General features: G+C 44.4%; 1 protein-coding gene across 3 annotated transcripts in view; it reads right to left on the reverse strand.

Moving 5' to 3' along the window:
• Positions 1 to 23,183, reverse strand: part of HIVEP1 (HIVEP zinc finger 1) — a 121,197-nt gene that overhangs the window by 47,166 nt on the left and 50,848 nt on the right. For all 3 annotated transcript variants that reach the window (XM_084795435.1, XM_084795434.1, XM_084795436.1), the window contains exon 3: positions 7,358 to 7,411. In XM_084795435.1, the coding sequence (XP_084651561.1) occupies positions 7,358 to 7,411 (54 nt within the window). The remainder of the gene's footprint in view (positions 1 to 7,357; positions 7,412 to 23,183) is intronic.

Genomic DNA, 23,183 nt, shown 5'->3' on the forward strand with positions numbered 1-23,183 from the left:
AGCATCTGTGCAGTACACATGAGAAATATGCATACAATACACATGAGAAGTCGGCATGCAGTACACATGGAAAGACAGTGTGCAATACACATGAGAAGTGCCTGTGCAGTACACATGAGAAGTCTGTGTGCAGTGCACATGTAAAGTTGGAAAGACTCTCTTTTCAATGAAAGCATCTGTTCCCTGGGGCAGAGTGTCTGGCATCTGGCTCACACACAAACTGCTCTGAGGCAATGTAGGTGTCATCATCTGGGCAAAGGACCCAAGGGCTCCTCAGGGTCAGACCTGTCCCTTTTAAAGACTTAGACAGAAAAAGGCTGATACAAAATAAAAGAAACAAACACCTTTACAAGGAAGAACAGTTGATTTCCTCAAACATTAAGAGTGTGGGACTTACAAACTGCTATTTACAGTAAATTCTCATTAAACATGTTCACTAAGATTCTTTTTTCTAATAATTATTTGTAAACCTAAAGACCACAACTTTTCAGTAATATATAGACATGTGTTAACTTCAATATAATACTAAAATTGAAAAGCAGGCCCATCCTTTGAACAGAACTCTGGAGTCCAAATATTTATCTAAAATAGAAGTCTAGTCTTCCTTTTATGAACTTGAGTATTCACTGTGTAAAGTGCTAAAGATCTTCCAGTTTACAACACCCAAACTGAGTTTTTCTTCTTCTTTTTTCTCCTCCTCCTCTTCCTTCTCCTCCTCCTCTTCTTCTTTTGGTATTTTTTTGTTTTGTTTTTGTTTTTTCAAGACAGGGTTTCTCTGTGTAGCCTTGGCTGACCTGGACTCACTTTGTAGACCAGGCTGGCCTTGAACTCACAGTGACCAGCCTGTCTCTGTCTCCTGAGTGCTGGGATTAAAGGTATGTACCACCATGCCCAGAAAAATTTATTTATTTCTATTTATTATTTACATAGTATTTTGCCTGGGTGTATGCCTACACACCAGGAGAGGGCACCAGATCACATTATAGATGGTTATGACCCACCATGTGGCTGCTGGGAATTGAACTTGGGACCTCTGGAAGAATAGTCATTGCTCTTAACCTCTAGGCCATCTCTCCAGCCTCCAAACTGAGCTTTTCAAGTATTTTTCCTGTGTATACTTTCCCTAGAATGGTTTAAAAATATTTTCATCTTATCATGAAGCATATTAAAATTACATGTTTTAATTTAATGGTATCTGTCCAGTTTTTCCAATATTCCACACAAATGTCTGTCTTACGTGAGGACTTTGTCATTCTTGCTGATAAAATATGACCTAGTTATCTTTACTATTATACTCAGCACACTTTCTAAGGAGAACACCGTTAACACTTGTCCTTCCTACTATCAGCACTGGCACTAAAACACACATTGCAGATTAGCTGTCACCTTTAAAATGTATGATGTGCTTAGAAAACAATTTGCAAATCAAGTCACCAATATTTTACTACCTGGAAATTCTTTCATACTACAAAGATCTTAAAATACAACAAGCCATCTGGGATATGGGTAAGAAATTCTAATTTTCTTATTTGCACTCTAACTGGAGTCCAGGATCTACTATGTGTTCTCTGCTCAGCTGGCGCTCTGACTTCTGAGATATGCAAGCTTGCCTCAAGCTCCCTGATAACCGAAGGGTATTCTGGTGCATAAATTCTGACCGTGTTAACAAAAATCCTACTGTCAGCCAGTCCTGAGCAGTCTGTGTGCTCCAAGTTATCACCTTCAGCCCTATCTTTGTTCACTCACACAACCCACTTAGCCCTGCCAGCCCGACTTTTCACTCACAGAAAAAAAAATGGTTTATCTACATTATTTTTAAAATAAAATCCTCCCGGTAGCTAGAATATAAACTGTTGGAAGGAAAGCAACCATGCTGAAAAGAATGAGGCATAGGTTGCCTCCGGGAGGTTTGTTGAGAGTAATGCACAGAAAAAAATAACAAGATAGAAAATGACCTAAGAAAATCCACCTCGCTCTATACCCATGTCTGAATATTAATTTTAACTTTTATTTATTTGTTTGTTTGCTGTGTGCATGTGTATGCTGTGTGAGCCCACACGTGTGAATGTACGGAAGTCAGAGGCTAACTTGTGGGAGTTGGTTCTCTCTGTCCCCCAAGTGGGATCTGAACTTTGTCATGCTTGGCAGCCAGTGCCTTTCCCCACTGGCGCCTCTCATTGGTACCTGAGCCCTAACTCTTCAGAGTGGTGGCAGTGGATGCTGGCACAGATGTGGCATTCAGGTTTTATTTTTTTTCTGTTCTTTGGGTTTTTGTTTTTGATTTTGTATTTTAAGCTTAGTCATCAAAGAAGTAAACCGTGAAACAGTGTTTTACATCGTTCAAACTGCAAACAGTAAGGAGCACTAGTAAGGACCAGCATTGTGGCTACCACACTATCCTTATGCACTGTAATGGAGTGACTGTGTGTTTTACATATGTGTAGCAAATACCATAGATCACCATTTTGTTTTGCTTTTTTAAAAATATATTTTATTAATTTATTCATATTACATCTCAATTGTTAGCCCATCCCTTCTATCCTCCCATTTCTCCCTCCCTCCCATTTTCCCCTTTTCCCCTCCCCTATGACTGTGAGGGGAACCTCCTCCCCCTGTATATGCTCATAGGGCATCAAGTCTCTTCTTGGTAGCCTACTATCCTTCCTCTGAGTGCCACCAGGTCTCCCCATTCAGGGAGCATGGTCAAATATGAGGCACCAGAGTACGTGTGAAAGTCAGACCCCAATCTCCACTCAACTGTGGAGAATGTCCTCTCCATTGGCTAGATCTGGGTACGGGTTTGAAGTTTACTGAACATATTATCTTTGACTGGTGCCATAGTTTGAGCAGGACCCCTGGGCCCAGATCTGCCCATCATAATGTTCTTCTTGCAGGTTTCTAGGTTTCTGGACCCTTCTATTTCCCCATTCTCCCATGCTTCTCTCACCTAGAGTCCCAATACGATGTCCTCCCCTCTGTCCCACTTTCCTGGTAAGTGAAGACTTTCATGGGGCATATCCCTTCGGCTAGTTAGACCGCCATTTTGAAACAAAGTATGAAAGCTGATTCAAGAAGCAGCATACAATCTAAGCAGGGTGTGGTGATGCATGCCTGGAACCTCACTAGTAGACCAGCAGGAGGGTCACAACTTCCAGGTCAAACTGGCAACGTGGGAAACTATCTCCAGAACAGAAAACAGCAATACCAATACAAAACACATAAGCGAAGACACAGGATGCATCCTCCTTCCTGACCTGTTTTCATGTTGGTGAGAGCATTTTATTTAAATTCTATCTGACAAATACTGTGAAGCACAGTGCAAGAGAGCAGGCATAATTTATAGCTAATTTAATCATTATGCTTAGAAATAATTCCCTTCTCATGTGATCATGTGACTACCTCTGTTGTTCTGTGGTAGGCACATTTAAATATACTTACTCTCTCTGGACTCTGCTTCACTGTCAGGTGGGAAATAAGGATCCAATTATGTTCTCCAAATGATTAAAAAATAACAGGCAGACAGCTCCTGAGGAGGGGCACGAGGACCATGGGGATGGCGTGGCCACCACACAAGCACACCTACCTCCAAACTGTTTAAAACTAAAGTAAATCAAAGTTGCCTGGTTTTTATCTATACGCAGATAAAATGAATAAAATAGTGCATTAGAATAGTTTAAGTCACATCTTTATCCTACTGATTTATGACTGCCCAAGTCAGGATCTATATTAAACATATTTACCTTTCCTTTTTTTTTTAAGAGTTGTTTTTTCTTTTTTCTTTTAATATTTATTCATTTTCATGTGCATTCGTGTTTTGCCTGCATGTAAGTCTGTGTGAGGATGCCAGATCCCTTGGATGTGGGGTTACAGACAATTGCAAGCTGCCATGTGGGTGCTAAGAATTGAACCTAGGTTCCCTGGAAGAGCAGCCAGTGCTCTTAACCTCTGAACATCTCTCCAGCACACTTGAAGTTACTTCTTTATCCTGTTGATTAATAACTGTCAAAGTCAGGGTCTATATTGAACAATATTTGCCCTTCTTTAATATATTTAAAAAGTTGTAATTTGATCAATGAACAAGTTTTTTCTCCGGTTTTGTTTTGAAAGAGCTGCAGCCGCACTGGTTCCCACTGAGCATCAATTCGCGGCTCATCCTAGCTGTAACCAAAGTGTGGGAGCAGAGGGGGAGAGAACCCATGATCAGGTGAGGATCACAGGCTCTCCAATGGACGGGAAGCATTTTAGGACCATTTGCCAGGGAGAAGAAAACAAAACATAAAATAGTGCATGTTTTGCTCATGTCAGAAGTTTGTAAAGAAAGTGACATCATGCTGCCTCACCATCTCCCAAAACCAGGTAACTCTATTTTCTATAGCCTCCTTTCATGGAAGAAGTGGATTTTCTTTAGGAAAAAATAGAGAAGTTGCCAAGAAAACAGCCAGGAGACCTCAGCGCTGCTCTTAGGTGGCAGCAGGAGAGGAGCTGCCCTTCTGACTTCGATGCCAAGGGAAAGCTGTTTTCTTTCACTTGCTTAGAACTTCTACCTGAAAAACTAGACAGTGGCAGCAGCACAGAGCACAAACTGCCCTCACTTGTTATTCATGCTGTCTGGCCCCAGAGCCACCTGCCAACTAGAGCCGCTCCCTTATGCTGAGGCTCACTACCCAGCTTCCTTATGCTGAGGCTCACTACCCAGCTCCCTTATGCTGAGGCTCACTACCCAGCTCCCTTATGCTGAGGCTCACTACCCAGCTCCCTTATGCTGAGGCTCACTACCCAGCTCCCTTATGCTGAGGCTCACTACCCAGCTCCCTTATGCTGAGGCTCACTACCCAGCTCCCTTATGCTGAGGCTCACTACCCAGCTCCCTTATGCTGAGGCTCACTACCCAGCTTCCTTATGCTGAGGCTCACTACCCAGCTCCCTTATGCTGAGGCTCACTACCCAGCTTCCTTATGCTGAGGCTCACTACCCAGCTCCCTTATGCTGAGGCTCACTACCCAGCTCCCTTATGCTGAGGCTCACTACCCAGCTTCCTTAGTCCTTCTGACCTCTGTTGCCCCTCCTCCCTCCTCTCAGCATTCAGTTCACTTTTGTGAGAACTTTTTGGTCTGGAGAAAATCAGGGAACACACGTGACATTTGTTCTTCTGCGTGTAGCAGCCAGGAGGGCTGCTGCTGGTTGTGAGCAGAGCTGGCTTGGAAAAAAAAAAAAAAAAAAACCTTTGAAAGGGGCATCTTCTAACTTCCGTGGATACCACCGTGTGGTCGTATGGCAAGGCTGGACAGGCATCTTTCAGCAAGGCTCTGGTAACATCTACCTTTCCTAGTCTGGTTTTTCTGCAAGAATCATCAAGGGCCAGATTCCTATCAGAGTTATCATAGAGGGGGAGGTTTAAAGAAGATACTAACACTGCTACACACAACACATGTGCGCAGAGCCACAGCTGCTCTAAGGAATGGAGACTGGGGGATAAAGAAACTCTTTTCTCTGAAATTGACCAGTCTAATGAAAAGAAAAGAATGACAGACAGACAGACAGACAGATCCCCTCTACGAAGGTTCTATTTGGCTAAAATATTCTGCCAACTAGTCCACTCAAATTAGAAAATATAATAAGGAAATATAAACACTAAATCATGAGAATGAGTATTGAGAGAACCCTGTCTCCACCCACCCCCACCCCACCCCCACCCCACCCCACCCCCACCCCACCCCCACCCCCACCCTCACCCCCAGTGTTAGAGAAAGCCCACCATCTCTCTAAGAGACAGTGCTGGGACAAAGGCATCCCACCATCACCTGTGCAGTACTGGCATCTCTTGAAGGTTCTAGTGTCCGGAAGACACGATACTTTCTGCCGTGAGACCAATGTTTGCATATTGTTTGGATTTTCACTACAAGTTACGGCTACTGTATAACCCAGAGTAACACAAACACAATACAGCATCTCCCTTACTCCCACTTCATAAGCACATTTGCATAAATAAATCCTTCTAAACTTTGTCCAATCCCATAAGTGTGATTATATATATTATATATATTATATATCAGGTCCCACTCCTCATTTGTTTTAACAAAAAATAGAAGTTTATATACTATATTTCACATTTATTTTTTTTCTCATTTAACAAAGTCATCTCCATCCTTTGAAATAATTATCATTTTTTTTAGAAAACTGCACGATCTTCTTCAACCAAGCACGCCTGTCTTACAAATGCTCAACTACTTTCCAAGTGATTGCTGGGATGCCAGGCAGGAAACGGAAGTGCCAATCTCTCTAGTGCAAAAGGAGAAGGGCAGGGTCAAAGGAGGTTCAGGCTTCAAAACACAAGCCAGGTAGCAATGAGGGCACGGCCTGCATGAGCAGTTGGTGGCTGCTTTGTAAGAAAGAGGTAGAGGAGGGACCCTGGTTGTCTCCACAGACAAAATGGCTGCTTGGGAACAGCCTGCTACTTGCAGCAGGGATCCGTACTTGCAAGCTAGTAAATGGCAGAAGCTTGCAGAGGTCAGAAGCATCTGGCTGCCTGGCTGGCAGTCAAGCCCTATGGAGGTTCAGTGCTGAATTCTTCAGGAAGAGGGGAGCCCATCCTTCCCCAGAATAAATGACAAGTCTCAGCCAGTTGTGTGAAATAGATGACGCTGGCCCATTGATTTCATGTGAAACAGGGACTTATCAACCTTGGGCAATGGGAGAGGTTTTGAGGGTGAATGTGTTTGATTCTCTGGGGCTAGAGGTGATTTTTCATTTACATGCAGTTGCACAGCCCAATCATAAGAAGGGGAAAGCAGTACTTAATTATCCTATGGGTGGGGGAAGAGCTCCTGGTATGGGTAAAGGTCACTGGTTGAAAGACAAGGCACCAAGATATATTAGCTTAGGATGGGTGTTTCCAGGAGTCCCCAGGTGCAAACTGAATGGGTTTATTAGGAAAGGGTTGGGCTTGTGGTCTCCCTGCGGGCTATGTGAAACTCCTTTGAGGAGCTGGGGTTCCCCAGATCAGGCAGAGAGGGAACCCAGGTGAGAAAGGGAGTCTGCCATTTTATACCGAGCCCAGAGGCTATCTGGAAATGATGGATTTCAAATTTAACATCAGAGTCCTACACTGCACCGGAACACACATTGGGTTGTGCTACCCACACGGTCTGTGCTACTACATGACAGCATTGCTCAAAAGGGAGCTGCATCTGCTTTTCATATTCCCAGCACCAGGACATGGGCCCATGAAAACCAGTGCTGGAGCAGGTGCTGAGACTGCGCCAGGACACTCAGAACTACAGCAGTAGCTTGGGGCGGGAAAGGCATCGATTCTGAGCAATCTTATGGGCATGGATACATAGGGATGATTTTCACTTACCTTTTTTGGAAACTTCTGCCCCATTAAGCTCTTTTTGTGCTTCTTCAATTTTGTCTATGAAAAAGAAGAAAAGAAAAAACACATCAATAATAGCAAACAAAGAATATGGTAAGATATACATATTTCTTTTAAGCAGTGATAGATACACAACACATTGAAATCATGTATTTGTGAAATTTTACTATTAAAGAGACTTTCCTTCAAATCTACAACTTTAATTAATTTGTAGTTACAAGACACCTTTTAATTAATGTCCCTATAATACAAATTACTGCACTTTTATTTGTTCATTCATTCATTCAATAGACAAGGTCTCGCGTAGCCTAGGCTGGCCTCAAACCATGGAAGATCATCTCGAACTTGTGACTCTTCCGCTTCTACCTGTAAGTGCAGTGAGTTCTGCACTCACCTCCACACCCATGGTGGATAAGCACTCTACCAGCTGAGACAGAGCCCGCCTCTTAATGCATTCTAGATACTCAATCACAAAAATAGTAACTATTTTTTGGGCTAAAAAGTATGTAAAAAAATAATAATTTTTTGTACACACACAGGATTTGTTAAAACAAATGCTAACTACATTAGTTAGGATCAGCATGACTAAACCAGATGGTGCCGTAGACTGATGTGGTCTGAGTACCAAGGGTTCATGTGTTGTAGGGTTGGTCTTCTGTGGGGCTGTGGAGCTTTTAGGACACAGGGAATTGCTCTCAGAGGGACTGAGGTCGTTTCATGGGGCCTGAGCCAGTTCCAGAACTCGCCTCTGTGACCTGTGGTCTTGCATGTGAATCTCTACCTTTTGTGTGTGATCCCACCACAAGGAGACCTCCAAGTTATAACCCACCCTGAGGTGCTCCAACACTGTGTGCTGATTTGGCTGAGGCCAAACTGGCCCTTACAGAACCAGCACTATACTATTTAGACGTTTAATATTCAAAATAGTGAACTGAATAAGCCTTTTCCTTGAGGAATTATCAGCCTATAAATCCATTACCGAAACAGAAAATGAATTAATACCAAGACAAAAGACAAACATGAGAAACAATGCTAATGAAAACCTGAAGACAATGATGACCTCAAGAGTACTGTGACAAAATACTGTCTGTCCCTTGATAATGCCGTAGTGTATATAAATGTAAGAAGATGTGGCTAAGAGGCAGCATATAAAGTAAAATCATGGAACTACTGAATAAGCACAAAGCTCCAAAAGGCAGGTGCATCCCAGAGGCAAAACCATGTGGGCAAGGCAGGGCTGGACCCAGAAGTAAGAAGGCCAGGCAGGGAGGACTGGAGGAGTAGTTCCAGGCAGGGAGGACTGGAGGAGTAGCTCCAGGCAGGGAGGACTGGAGGAGTAGCTCCAGGAAGGGAGGACTGGAGGAGTAGCTCCAGGCAGGGAGGACTGGAAGAGTAGCTCCAGGCAGGGAGGACTGAAGGAGTAGCTCCAGGAAGGGAGGACTGGAGGAGTAGCTCCAGGCAGGGAGGACTAGAGAAGTACCTCAGGGTGAGGTGTTTGCCAGACACGCACCAGGCCCTGGGGTCCATCCTCAGCACTGCAAGCACCAACAGCTAGGACATGGGTGTTGCTTCAGGACAGAGAAGGAAGAAAAGGGTGGCCTCAGGTTCCAGTGGTCCCCAGCCTGTGGCTCTAAGCACAACCAAGCTTTATAAATATACCCATGCTTAGCTTTGGTAATAATCAATTTGAATTTTGTAAAGCAGGCTGCACAAATTTGACGATGGTGACGGTGGTGTAATTCATTCAAGGTCAATGCCAGGCCCAGCAGGCACAAATTCCCAGGGCATTACTCTGTACTCAGTTGAACATGGTCTCAATAACTTCATAGACTTTAGATATCTCACCAAATTATAATTTAGATAAATGCTCTACAATGTTGTGCCAAGTGGATGTCAGCCTCTGCCCTCTGCCACACATCACTAGCCCCAAATGTGTCTCCAACTCTGAACCTATTGCTCCTAGCTGGGGTATAGATGGCCTCTGGCACAGGACCATACTCTACATAAATCAAAGGCAGCGCACCCCACCAGGGGTCCCTCCCCTCTGCTGCAGCTTCCCCTCCCTGTCTCCTGCCAGAAAGGCAGAACTCAAATCTTCGATTCACTCATCAAACTTACTTCAACTGCTCACTGGTCATGTGGCACAATAGGGGCCACAGAAGACAGAAAGAGAGCTAGTGCAAGCTCTGGGGCCTTACACTACATTCCAGCCTGAGGAACTGAGGGGAAAATGCATCCACCAAAGCCTTGTCCATTTGCTGCCCGCTAGTTACAGACTCAGAATATCACTGAAGGGAGCTTGGGAGATCTGCAAAAATACTATAGCGGCTCCCATTATATACCAGTTATTTGTCATGAGATGATGAGTTGACAGTGAAAGCAGCACCCCACTCCACTCTACCTGACCCCATGTGGCCCCACTCCACTCTACCTGACCCCATGTGGCCCCACTCCTCTCCTCCACCCCCCATGTGGCCCCACTCCACTCTACCTGACCCCATGTGGCCCCACTCCTCTCCTCCACCCCCCCCATGTGGCCCCACTCCTCTCCTCCACCCCCCCCCATGTGGCCCCACTCCTCTCCTCCACCCCCCCCATGTGGCCCCACTCCTCTCCTCCACCCCCATGTGGCTCCACTCCTCTCCTCCACCCCCTCATAAGGCCTCATTTCTTTCCTCCACCCCCCATGTGGCCCCACTCTTCTCCTCCACCCCCAGGTGGCCCCACCCCTCTCCTCCACCCCCCCCATGTGGCTCCACTCTTCTCCTCCACCCCCAGGTGGCCCCACCCCTCTCCTCCACCTCCCCCTGGGGCCTGGGGGTGGGGGTAGGGGACAAGTTTAATTCATGCAAGACCCTATACACCCCAGGCACCAGAAGAAAAACCAAGAAGAAAGGACTTTGAGATTTTCCACAAAGAAATGATAAGTATTTCAGAAAATGGGTATTTTAGTCTGACTTTATATATTATACAATGGTCTCATATCTAGAAACATGGTGTTGCCCCCCCCCAAACATGTATAATTTATACGGTTTTGTGTACCAGTTAAACTTGAAAATAAATAAAATTAAGAATGGTGCAAAAAAGTAGACCTAGCATTAAGCATCAGGTTTTGGCTTTGTTTTTCTCAAACAAAACAAAACAAAACCTGAAGGCAAGGGTAAAGTCTGTATAAACACAAAGGACCAAAGAATAAAGGGTATTTTTTTTAACAAAAAAAGTATTAAGTACATCATTGATATTCAAACTATAAATAAATAAATCATATGACTTAAATATACAGCCCTTGAGAAACATAAAAAATTGGTTTTATTACCAAAGAACTATTATTACTATGCCAGCAGTTCATCTAAACCTTAGTAATAAATAATAATGTGTATATTATATATATATTCACAATAGTAATGGATGTGGTTTCTAGAGTTTATGCACATAATTTGACATTATTTTTAAAAAGCAATTTTTTATTAATAGGCTCAACTGTAGATCAAAGCAACAAAAACTTAAGATTTAGTAAATACTTAAAAATGGTTATTTAGTATAGCAAGGCTGCCACTTCTGTGTGTTTACTTAGGATAGTGAGGCCAGCCCCTACCGTGTAGTTATTTAGGATACCCAGGTTGGCAGCATCTGTATGGTTATTTAGTATATTGATGCTGGCCTTCCTTGTACGCACTTCATATAATTCCTTTCAAAGATGACTTTGGCACTTGATTGCAAAATACTAGTCTTCATTTTTCAATTTTCTATTCAGTTGCCTTTTGTCTTAAAAATAATGCTACAAAACTTTGGACCACGACTTAGAACTATGCTCAGTACAGTAAGCTCTTACCCACAGCCCCACTCAGCAGGTGAACCACACCTTCAACTGGAGAGACAGGAAAGCTTCTGCTCAGTCAGTTTTCACAGAATACTCTCTTTATATTTAACCTGTGCGTTACAATTCTCCTAATAACAGGTGTATTTGCAAAACCATCCTGAAATTTCAGAAGATGGTCATGTAGTCTGTGTCTGTAGTTTTTGCTGAATTTAATGGAATATATATTTTGAGAAAGCACAAAAATAACTCAGCAACAAACAGCCACATTACACTCCTTTTATGTCCTTTACTACTAAAAATGAAAAGCCATGTCCCCAGGACAGTGGATGAAAGCTGCAGCCTGACACCATGATAAAACAGAGCATCTGCAGCACATCCTCACTACTGTCCTAACGGCCCCCACGCCTATGGTAGTTACTCTCAATGGTCTAGAACCATGGAGACAGCACATGTCTGGGTGTGTCTTCACGGCCTTTCCAAAGAGGCCTTCTGGAGGGGAAGATCCACCCTGAATGTGGCAGAAACACCCCATGGGCCCCTGTCACAGACTTAATTTTTGAAAAGGGGAAAGTGTCCCCTCTCTCTGCTTCCTGATCACAGACAGTGTCACCAACACTCCTGCTACTGCCAGCTACGATGGCCTGTGGCCCTCCTCAAGCATGAAACAAAACCAACCTTTCTTTCCTTAAGCTGCTATTGTCAGGTTTGGTGCAACATGAAGGAAAAAACCCTAACGTCATGTCCAAGCAATAACATCAAGGTCTAGTTCTTACTTTGGGAAAAGAGAGAAATGGAGACTAGGAAAGATGGGGTATCTGATTTGGAGATACCCACCATGCCTTCCCCACCACTGTGTAATCTGGAATCACCACTTGAGTTGCTGTATGACAGGGTTAATTTAATTTTGTCCATGTCAGTTCTAATGCTGTGCCTCCTGTTTCTCCAGTTGGCCCTACAGTCTCTGTTTTAAAGCCTAAGTTGTCCTCTCTCACAAATTAATAAAATGTTAAAAAGTAGAACCTAGTAAATTAGAAAACGGCACCTGTTTTTTGTCATCTGACTGGGGAAAAAAGCAATGCGAGCACACTGCTTTTACTACTGGATGTGCTCTCACCATTGGTTAGAGGACACCCTGATACTGTCTGTCAACTGCCACAGCCACTTGAGTGACACCAGACAGACCACAGCATAGCATCAAGTAACAAGGCACACTTTCCGTGTGCATGTACTCTTCAGGCTGAGAACACTTAGCAACGCCCCCCCCAACCAAGTACATCTGTCATTAAGTACACCTGCCATTACAGCAACCTCTTGTAACTTACAAGCTGCATATCTCCATGATGTCTGGACCAACCTATGTCTGTAGGGAAGAGAACCCACTGTGGTAAACATGGGGAAATAGAATTCTCAACTACTTGTGTTTCAAATCACAGAAAAGCAAAATAAATGAGAAAAACCAATCCAACTCTGTATAAATGAATCCAACAAACATGACAGACCAAACTGGCACAGGAAGAAGAAAACCTGACCAAAATGTCATCAGACACGACATACCGAAAGTGAGAGCAACAGAGAACTGGATTCTTTTTTAATGTACTTATTTATTCATTCACCTCCCAACTGTAGCCCATCTCTTCTTTCTTCCCAGTCCCAGCCTTCCTCCCTCTTCCTCCTACCCCTGCCCTACCCTCAGAAAAGGGGAGCCTCCCCCACCAGCCCACCCTAGCACATCAAGTCACATCAGGGCTGAGAGCATCCTCTTCCTCAATGGCTTGGCAAAGCAGCCCCACCAGGAGGAAGTGACTGAAAAGTATGCAATAGAGTCCACATCAGAGACAGCCCTTGCTCCTCTTACTAGGGGGTCCACATGAAGACCAAACTGCACACTGGGCACAGATGTATAGGAGGCCTATGTCCAGTCTGTGCATGGTCCTTAGTTGGTGCTTCAGAACAGGACAGGAGAGGGAGTGTGGAGGGAAGTAAGGGTAGAGATCAGATGTGTCGAGAGTGGACGGGGATCGGGCAGGAAGACAGAGGGTTTGCAGAGAGAACAGAAATCTGGGGGGGGCGGCGCTCTTGGGGGAATATAGGGGTGACTCTAGCTGAAACCCCTAGAAGCAGAGGTTGTGGAGACTGAAGAGGACACCCTCTAACTGGACAGGACTCCTAGTGGAGGGAGGAGAACACCAACCTACACACAGAAACTTCAACCCAAAATTTACCCTGCCTACGAGATGTGCAGGGATAAAGATAGAGCAGAGATGGAGGGAATGTCCAACCAATGCCTGGACCTATCCTGAGGCCCACCCCATGGGAGAGAGCCAAGCCCTGACTCTATTAACAATGTTCTGAGTCTAGAATGGCTGTCCTCTAAGAGGCTCCACCCAGCAATGGGTTTAAAACTGGCTCTTAGTAAGACTCTAGGCCTAGAGACTTATCAGATTCTTGCAAAATTTAAAGAATACAGTATCTTCTTAAAATTCCAAAAAAGTAAGATTCACAGGTGTTCTGATTCACTTTACAAAGCTGATATAAAAACCGATACTGCGAACAGTTCTCACATGAATGTGGATTTACAATGTCAGAAATACTATTCACAGCACAGATAACTACACTCAAGTAGTATACCAAACAAACCATAAAGTCATCACTATTCAAAAGTAAGGTACAGGCCAAGCACCCCTCAACCTAGTGTAGTGAGACTAGACATGTTTTGGATTTTGGAATGTTTTCATATATGTGCTATCTCTTAAAAGTGACACACGAGACTCATTGATGTTTCATACACATCTTTTACACAGACCCGGAAGGTCCTTTTACACAGTATTTTTAGGTCACCTGCATTTCACATGGCATTTACCATGTGGGGTCAACTATGGAATTTTCTACTGATGCTACCATGTCTGAAATGTTTCCGTTTTTTTTGTTGTTGTTGTTTTGTTTTGTTTTTAGTGTTTCTGACTTGTGATTTGGAACCTAGACACGCTCAAATGCTATGTAATTTTCCAAGAGCAACAAGATAAGGAGAAAAAGTGACTTGCATAAAATTCACTGTGTTGTTGATTAAATTACATCTGTCTGTACTCTGAACAAAGGCCTCAACTCTGAATAGAAAGGATGCCAACATCTGAGTAACCAAGCGTTATTAACAAATATATGTAAAGAGATGAGTCCAAATTCATGATGTCCATTCTGCCCAAATCCCTGAAGGGAGTCTGTCCAGGATGCTCCCTGCCCACACACACCCCGACTCTCTTCCAACCCAAGGTAACTTCCCTCATTCTGCTGCCAGCTCTGCCACCCTGCTTTCCTCATTTAACTCCGTCTACTCAGCAGAGTACAGTGAGACCTGAAGTCACTAGACCCGTCACTCACAACAGTGTAGCACGTGACCTACTGCTACAATGCTTACTGCAGAGTGTGCGTTAACGATGACACAGGGAAGGTTTCACATGTGTAACAGGACACTAAAAAAACTTCTGTTGCATACACTATCTTTAATCTTCTAAAAACGGTCCTTAAAAATAGTTACTCATGGGATATACTCAAGATGTGTTAGGTAAAGGAAGATGCTGTACCACAAAGATGAGTGTGTGCTTAGTACCATCAACAGGCAGGGAGGCAGCAACACATGAACACCAAGACATACATAGCTGAGAGTAGTACTTTGATAGTTTTCATCCTACCCTTTACATTTTCTTCAATTATTCAATTACCTATGATTAGTAGGAATATAAAACTTAAATTCAATAGAAATGAATCCTAACAATGTGCTAATTTATGATGGTTATTAATTCTAAATTCTAAATTTACAGATCATATGAAAAGCTGCAGGATAATTTCTAAAATGTAGTAATACTACATGTTAGGCAGCCCTAATCTCAAAATCCAAAATGGTACAAAACAAAATTTTAGTGCTCAGAAGTCTCAAGTTTCAAGAACATTTTTAACTTCTTTATTTGACTGTTCAACTTGTAAAGTTGATGCAAATATCCAAATATCCCCAACCTCAGAAATCTGAAACATTTCTGGTCCTTACTGTTATGGATAAAGGATACTTAAACTCAGAATATATTTATTTACTCCTGTCTGCCAGTGTAAGGATTCCCGAGGATGGAAAGTGCTGCATGCAAGTAGCTGCAGTCACAACATCCACAGAGGAAGGACACTCAGGCTGGAGAGCATACATGGCTTGGAAGTGCAGAGCCCAAAGCAGACAGTCTCTGTTGGGGCGGGGCCGGCGGGCAGGCAGAGAGTCTGAACATATAACACTAGAATGTAGATGGAGAGAAGCTGAATGCAGAGTGCTCTTAGAGAAACGGTGGTCGGCACAGCACAGAGTCCCTGCATGCAGACATAAGGCTCTTTAAGACTCACTCTGACCACCCGATCCCAGGAACCACCACTGCCCTTTAACAGTGACCCCTTTGAAAAAAACAACCAAGACTAGGGGAGGAGAGAAACAAAGACTGGTATCAGCCCTATACTAGAGCCACGTATATACACATATAGTACACGTCTACACATTGTATAGTATAGCCCTATACTATATAATGTTTGAAAATGAAAAAAAAAAGTCAACTATTGCATAAGGGGGTCTAAGGGATCCCTAGTGAAGGGCTCAGAGGCTTTACAGACATGGAGGATGACGATGAATGAAGTAGAGAAGGCTGACTGAGCACACAAAAAAGTACCTTCCCTACGGCTAAAGCAACAGAATCATAGAACGGAAGAAAAAGTACTCTTTGTGATATACACTACACTGAACTTTCCAATCAGAAATGCCACATCAGACTCCATGTATGCTCACTTCACCACGTCTGCCTCAGTCCTGGCACTAAGAAATTTAGAATTCTAAGAGAAAAGCAGATGTAGCTCCACGGTGCATCCAAACTTAGAACAGATCAACACAGGGCCTGGCTACCTCGCTTTCAAAACCAGTCAGGGCCAGGTAAAAATGCACAAACATGCAAAACACACTCTGCTGAGCCATTTCTCGGGCCTTTGCCGTTACTTTTGTCCCTTGATAAATGTCTAATTATTCCTATGGAAACTTCAATCACCATCTTCACTTGTGGCCTTGATCAGCAGGAACTGTAGAGACCACAGTGCTTAAATGCTTCTGCTAACGGTGTGTGGGGAGGTTATGCCAACTGGCTTCTTCCTAAGTCACGCCAAAGCAACTGAGCCCACAGTGGATCCTTCCTGACACTATTGCAGGTCCTGGTTGTATAACTCTTTAGAGAACCCCTGAAATACAGGCCCAACGCTGCACAGAGTCACTCAATACTACTGTCCTATAAAATATCTCAAAGCCAAGGCTGTGCCCTGTACCTCTTAAATCAGCATTTAAACTGTTTCCTAGGTGAGTCCATCATGCACTCAATCTTGAGAAGTAATGGACTTTAGGTTGTAGGTATTACCAGGTCAAGAGTCAGACATGTAGGAAAAGGTCTCATCAGCTGGCTCTTACGAGCAGCCTGTTATGAGGTGCCCGGATGGCTGCATTATCCATCTCCCTTATCAACGCTGACACCGATGCCAGGGGATGCTCCGCATGCACCTAAAAACTAAGGACCTCCAAATAAATTAAAACACAAAGCTATACATTCAGTAATGTTACACCAAAACACAGACTTGGTAATTCTCCCTGGTGTCAGGAGGATACTACAGTCATTTTCCTACCTGAAAACCCATCTGAAAAATACATAACTATTTAAACAGTCAACTACTGCATAAAGACATTGAAAGCTGATGCTCTCCAATACATGTTTCCACCAGCTTCTTAATAATCACGAGTGATTTGCCCACTGCATGCTGGACTCCTTAGAGCATGACAACACTCATTTAGCTCCCACTGCTGAGGATTTCTGACACAGCGGATGAAGGGAGTAGTCATGGCAACCACGGTGGAAGGGGGAGGAGTATGAAGCCAGACCATCCTTACTCTAACCACTAGTATAAGGGTCCAGCGGACCTGCTTACCAGCCTTGTCAGCAATATGTGGCCATGTATGGCAGCTCCTGCACACTCTAATGTGCCTGCATGTACACACACACACAGACATACACACTCCCCCCCCACCTCTGGATGTATGAGGTCTGGATGGGGTCCAGACTCAAGAAGTATGGACCCCAAACAGTAAACAAAGAGGACATATCCTGCTCTGGCTTTTCTGAATGGTTGGGTATATGCCTCATCCCTTGTCAGCAAATAATATGCATGTTTTCCCTATTGTAAAATTTAGACTGTTCCTGAATCAAAGGCAAACACCTAACATAAAGGTCTGTTTGCTTAGGCAAAAATATAGGCAACTAAATACGTATACCTGATTGTCTGCCAACAGACTGCCTCCAGGTTGTGTAACATTTTCCTTCTAGATTAAAACATCCCGTCCTGCAGGAAGCTCCTTAAGCAGGATGGTGAACAATTCAAAAAAGCGTCAGGAAGTCCCTGAAACTGACCAGACTCATAAGGTCTCTCCCTGCCACAGTAAACAATAAAAGCCGAGTCCCTCTCAGATAGGACAGGGCTACCCTGCAAAGGCAACTCTCAGTTACACCAAGCTGCTAAAAAGACTGAGACCAGAGCAACTCCCTGGAAGACGTAGAAACTAGTGGAGCTGCCTGGAAGAGGTTATGGCCAACTGACACTCTCCAACCTGTTGAGTTGCTGCAGGCTCTGCAGTGTGCTCCAGGTTCCCAGCTTTGTGAGCTGTCACCCCATGCTGGGGTGGGCTTTAGTGATACAGCTGTCTTTGAGTGATTTTTCCTCTTGTAAGTAACCTCTGGCCTATATTCCTGTATGTAACCCCAATAAAACTCATTGGTTCACTAAGTTGGACTTTGGTGGTGCCTGTCCTTTGGTCTGTCATGGGATCCCTATGTGGGGTGAGTACACAAGTGTGTTGTTGCATTGCCCCAAGATGTTTTGTAACACAAACTCCTGCTTTCCCTGATCCAGCCTTCTGCCACGCCCAGGGCCTTCACCACACACTCACTATCAGGAACAGATGCTGGACCAGATGCTCCAACAAGCTGGGTAAGTCATATTGGGTATCTCAAGTTTTGTGTCCTTCCTGTTAGAACAGGATAGTCTAAGACAAGGCTGATCTGCTGGTGCTGGGGTGGAGTGGGAGCAGAGGCTCTTACAGACAGAGACAATGGAAAATGGAGATAACAGGTCTGATAATATAGAAGAATAATATGGAAACACTGGGAATTCTGTCACATTTTCTTAATCTTTATGTCATCATTTGCCAACTGCTCTTTAGCAGAGTCAATGCTTCGCACAGCATCTTTCACATCCTTCTTCTAGGGCAAAGAGACACCTAGCATCACTTGACAGATACTGAGCCTTCAGTTAGCAGTTACCACAACCACCGTGTAACTGAGACGTGTGCACCACTTCCTCGTCTCCTTACCAAACACTACCCTCTTCTTTCTTAATCCTTCCCGGCATCAGAAATCCCGTGGGGAGGGGAACACAACGGCAAGCAGCCTCTTACCACAACAGAACTGTGTCCCAGGACTCAGGTCACCACAGACACAAGCAAGCCTAGGTGTAAGAAGTGGGAAGGAGAGGGTTCAGAGTGTGTGAGAAGAAAGGCAGTGGAGGTCATGCCTGGATGGGAACAGCAGTATCCACTTACATGGAGAACTGTGTAGGGAAGAAAGTAAGCACGCTCCTTCAAGAACGAACAGAATGAAATGTGGGTCTCAAGCCACTCTGATACTTCTTTTCTTCTTCAGCAATGAAGAAGGTCCCAGCTACTGCGTTTATTTCCTGTCTTGGCCCCTTCCTCCAACTTCGGAACAGTGATGAGGGCACAACTTTCCTTCAGGGAGCTCTGCCCCCATCACACTCTAGGAGACAGGCAGGGTGGAGCATCTGCCCTGGGTCATCTGACCTCCTGAGCTATGACAATGGACATGCACTGTCTTCCAGTCTCGCACGTTAGCAGCAGAGGGCTCTGGGCCACCAGTTACAGTGAACCACAGTTCCTCTGTGGGCTGGGCTGGATCCCTGCTGACAGAAGGCACTATAACCAAGGAGAAATGTGATCTGAGAGGCAAACCACTGGAATAAAACTTGTTTTATTCTCTTGCTGTGTTTGTTATGGGGCCCAGGAATGTGTGAGTCTGGTTAACAATGCTTCACACAACTCACCTGGGAAGAAAGGCATCTGCCTGGAAGAGCCAGCTGGGCTCTGCCTGTACTGCGGCCACCTCACTGATCCCTGGGATCCCTTCAGTGAGAATCACATCTATGGAGAATTTGCAGTCAGGTTTTCCATGTGCATTAGAGACCCTCACTCAGCCTCACAGGACAGGAAGCAGAAGAGCACAGTCTTCCTGAAAACCACTTCATGCCTTGAGCCACCGCCACAAACACTGTGCCAGTGCACACCAGCCTGTCTCACAGGTAGGAACTGGATTTGCTATGGCTTGAGAAACACGGCCCCCTCTGAAATTAATGTTTGAAACAATCTCTAAAGAACAGCAATGGGAGGTGGGGCTAATGGTAGCTTACCCAGGTCATGCAAGCGACCGCAGAACAGGTTGTAGGGGTAGGTTTGCTCCTCAGACAGACAGACAGACAGACAGACAGACAGACAGGGCCTCCTGTGGGGCTACAGTGCAGTAAGAAGACCCTCTCCAGGTACCAGCACCTGGTCTTCACTCTCCCAGACTCCAGAACTGTCTAGCCACATCCTTTTCTTCATGAATAATCCACATCATGACATTCTACTATGGGAGCAAAAACGACAACACTCTGTCTCTGGCTAACATTACATGGTGGGGTTATTTTATTCTTGTTGGCTTTTATGCAAAGGGCATTCTCTATTTTGAACCTATGGCCATTTTACCAGGGACCCATGCAAGGCACAGTCATAAGCAGACTGTCATATGAAACTTGATTATTCTGATTCTGGCAACGGTTTAAAAACCATTTGTCTCCAAATGGAACCGAAGCTCTGCCAAGAGTGTCTGAGCACATGAAGGAACTCCTTTGGCGGAGCTGTTGATGGAAAGTCTCAGTCTTTTAGTGCTTATGTAAGTAGAACGAGAAGGATGCGCCATATCTGAGGTCAGCCTGAGGGCAACGCTGGGCAGTAGTAGCCAGAGGAGTAGGAATGGACCAGCCAGGGGCTGTCAGTCACCATGGCCAGACAGCAGCTCAGAGCAAGTTTACTATCACTGTCTACCGTGCCCATTGAGAAACTGCCATAACACCAAACTGTGAGAAGAAGAAGATGGAGCCTGTTCTGAGATTTTAGAAACTGCTAGCAAGGTATTATTGGCACTTATTATGTTAAAGCCATTAAACAGGGAATGGCATCCAAATGGTGTGACGAGCTAAGAGTTTTCTGGCATGTGGTGGGCATCTAACAAGCCCCAACCCCACAGAAAGGCCCCACTCTAGGATAGCAGGATTGCCACGAGGAGTCAGGTTTGCACACACCAAGGCCATGCATTAGCCAGCACTCCTGATTCCTGCTGGTATGGGATGGTGACTGAAGATGGGCCAGGTGTGGTGACACACGCCTTTAATCCCAGGATTTAGGGAGGCAGAGGCAGGTGGATCTCTGTGAGTTTGAGGCCAGCCTGGTTTACAGATAACAGCAAAACACACACACACACACACACACACACACACACACACACACACACACAAAACAAAACAAACAACCAACCCAAACAACCAAAAGAACATGAAGACTGGAGACTTTCTAAGATACAAAGTTAAAAAAGGAAAGAAAAGAAAGCAGTATTAAAATGTATGTGTGCTGAGTGTGAGTGTGTGTTTGTACAAAAGGGTGTGCATGTGCACGAAAAGATACATAGGCCAGTATACACTTGCAGTTGGGAAAGGAACCTGGGACTTGGAGAAAAGACTCATTCTTCATTCTGCTACCTTTTTAAACCTGTCACTGAGTTTGAATTATCTAACTATGAAATTTAACTTGCTTATACTATGAGAAGAAAATGATACATCAGCCCAAGTTAGCCACTGGTAAGTGCTGTCATATCTAAGTATTTAGAGTATAGCACCTAAAATATAAAATAACGTAAAATCATACAGATTTATTTATTGTTCTTTTTTGGTCGTATATAATAACACCTCCACTTTCTGCCATACTGATCTATCCTCATTCCAATTACAGTAAGTGGTAATTTAAAAACAAAAACAAACAAACAAACAAAAAACTCAGGATGAGCTAAGAACACCCCTACTAAAAATCAGTTCAGTGTAAAGGTTTTCCCAACAAGTCACAGGATGCACCAATCCTGACCTAAACTACATTGCCACCCTCCTTCTTGGTGAGGTTTCATTATTTTATTTTATTTATTATAATATCATATTATTTATTAATCATTTGGGGTTTCTTGAGGCAGGGAGCTTATTTGTTTGTTTGTTTTTCATTTGCTTTGTATGTGGCCCTGGCTGGCTTAGGACTTAATACGTAGAACAAACCGGACCTCAGAGACTCACCTGCCTCTTCCTTCCAAGAACTGGCATTAAGGTGTGGGCCACCGCACCACACTTAAGTGAGGTTTTAAAGACGCATCGTTCCCAGCTCAACCAAATATTAGGGTTCCTGCTTGTTTTCATCTTTCTTGGTTGAAAAGATGTCTCCCCAAATACAAATCTTTTGAACACCAACTAGTTTTTGGCATGTGGTAGAAGTACGGAGTGAAATGCCTAAGTTGCTCCTTTTGCAGCTCACTGTTGCAACCATACAGAGTGGGAGAGAACACACAAGACAAAAGGCGTCACTCAGGAACCCGCAGCTATGCTTAGTGCAGGCCACCTCATTCTCCTCAGAGCCCACGAACACAAAGCTTGGAGCGGGGCAGCAGCTTCCCTTGGGAACATAGGCTCTAACACATACAAAAAAACCTTTAATCAAATAAAACAGACCTATGTATGAGCACTTACAACACATGACGGGCAGCCTTGATCGCCAACTCGACTGCATTAAGAGGCACCCAGTAGTTCATTCAAGTATACTTCAGACTTCTGGATTTGACATGGCATGTGAGGTAAGACTGGGGGAAGACCGTCCCTGAACGCAGATGGCACCATTCACTAGGGTAGAGTCACAGACGGAATAAAAAGGGAAGGAAGGAGGCTGTCAGTGCAGGCAACTCTGCTTCTTCCATGTGGCATACAATGTTCAGCAACAGCCTCGAGAGTGGCTCAAGCCACTTCCTCCTTTTGTTTAGAGTAGCTGTGCAGGAGAGATTTCCCATTTGCTCCATGACCTGCAGGGCCCATGGCATTCCTCAACCTGCTGGTAGTGTTCAATGGATAGTTCTTACCTGCATAAAATCAGAATGGTACTGGCACTGCAGTATCTGCTCACTTGGGACTTGGAGAATGGTACAATGACATAAATGGGTCAAATCTTTATATTATTGATAAAATATCCTGCAAAAGTTTTTCAAAGAAGGAAATGCTGGAAAACAACCCAAGGTGAAGAAAAGCAAAATAAAACAAACAAGAAAACAATATGAGCTGATGTTTAATGATGAGAAGTAAACCAAGTAAGATCACATGTAAATGTCCTCTCTATCTAAGGGTGATTACCAGCTGTTGCGAACACAGTTCAAGCAAAGAGCAAGTCTTAATGGGCTGAGCAAGAGCCACAGCCTGGCCATGGTGGTGAGAGATCACAGACAAGAAGGCAGAGGAGACCCGGAACCCATGAACACAGCTTTGGATCCTTGTCTGTTGTTTGGAATACTTGCACGAGAGCGCAACTCCGAGTGGCCAGGCAAACACTGCACCTGAAGGCACATCCCTGAGCAGCTGAAGCAGTGCACGGCTAGAACGGCCTGAGGCCAGAACAGCACCAGGCAGTGGTGGTCCCGAGCTGCAACCCTGTGCATGCAGCTCGCTAACTCCTAAAAAACTGAGGCATATGGACCATGGCAATGCGGCACACAGGGAGAAAGCTGGAAAAGAAAAGCCCTAGAAAAACTG

The sequence above is a fragment of the Acomys minous genome (assembly GCF_964271855.1).
Source record: "Acomys minous genome assembly, chromosome: 9".
Lineage (NCBI taxonomy): Eukaryota > Metazoa > Chordata > Mammalia > Rodentia > Muridae > Acomys > Acomys minous.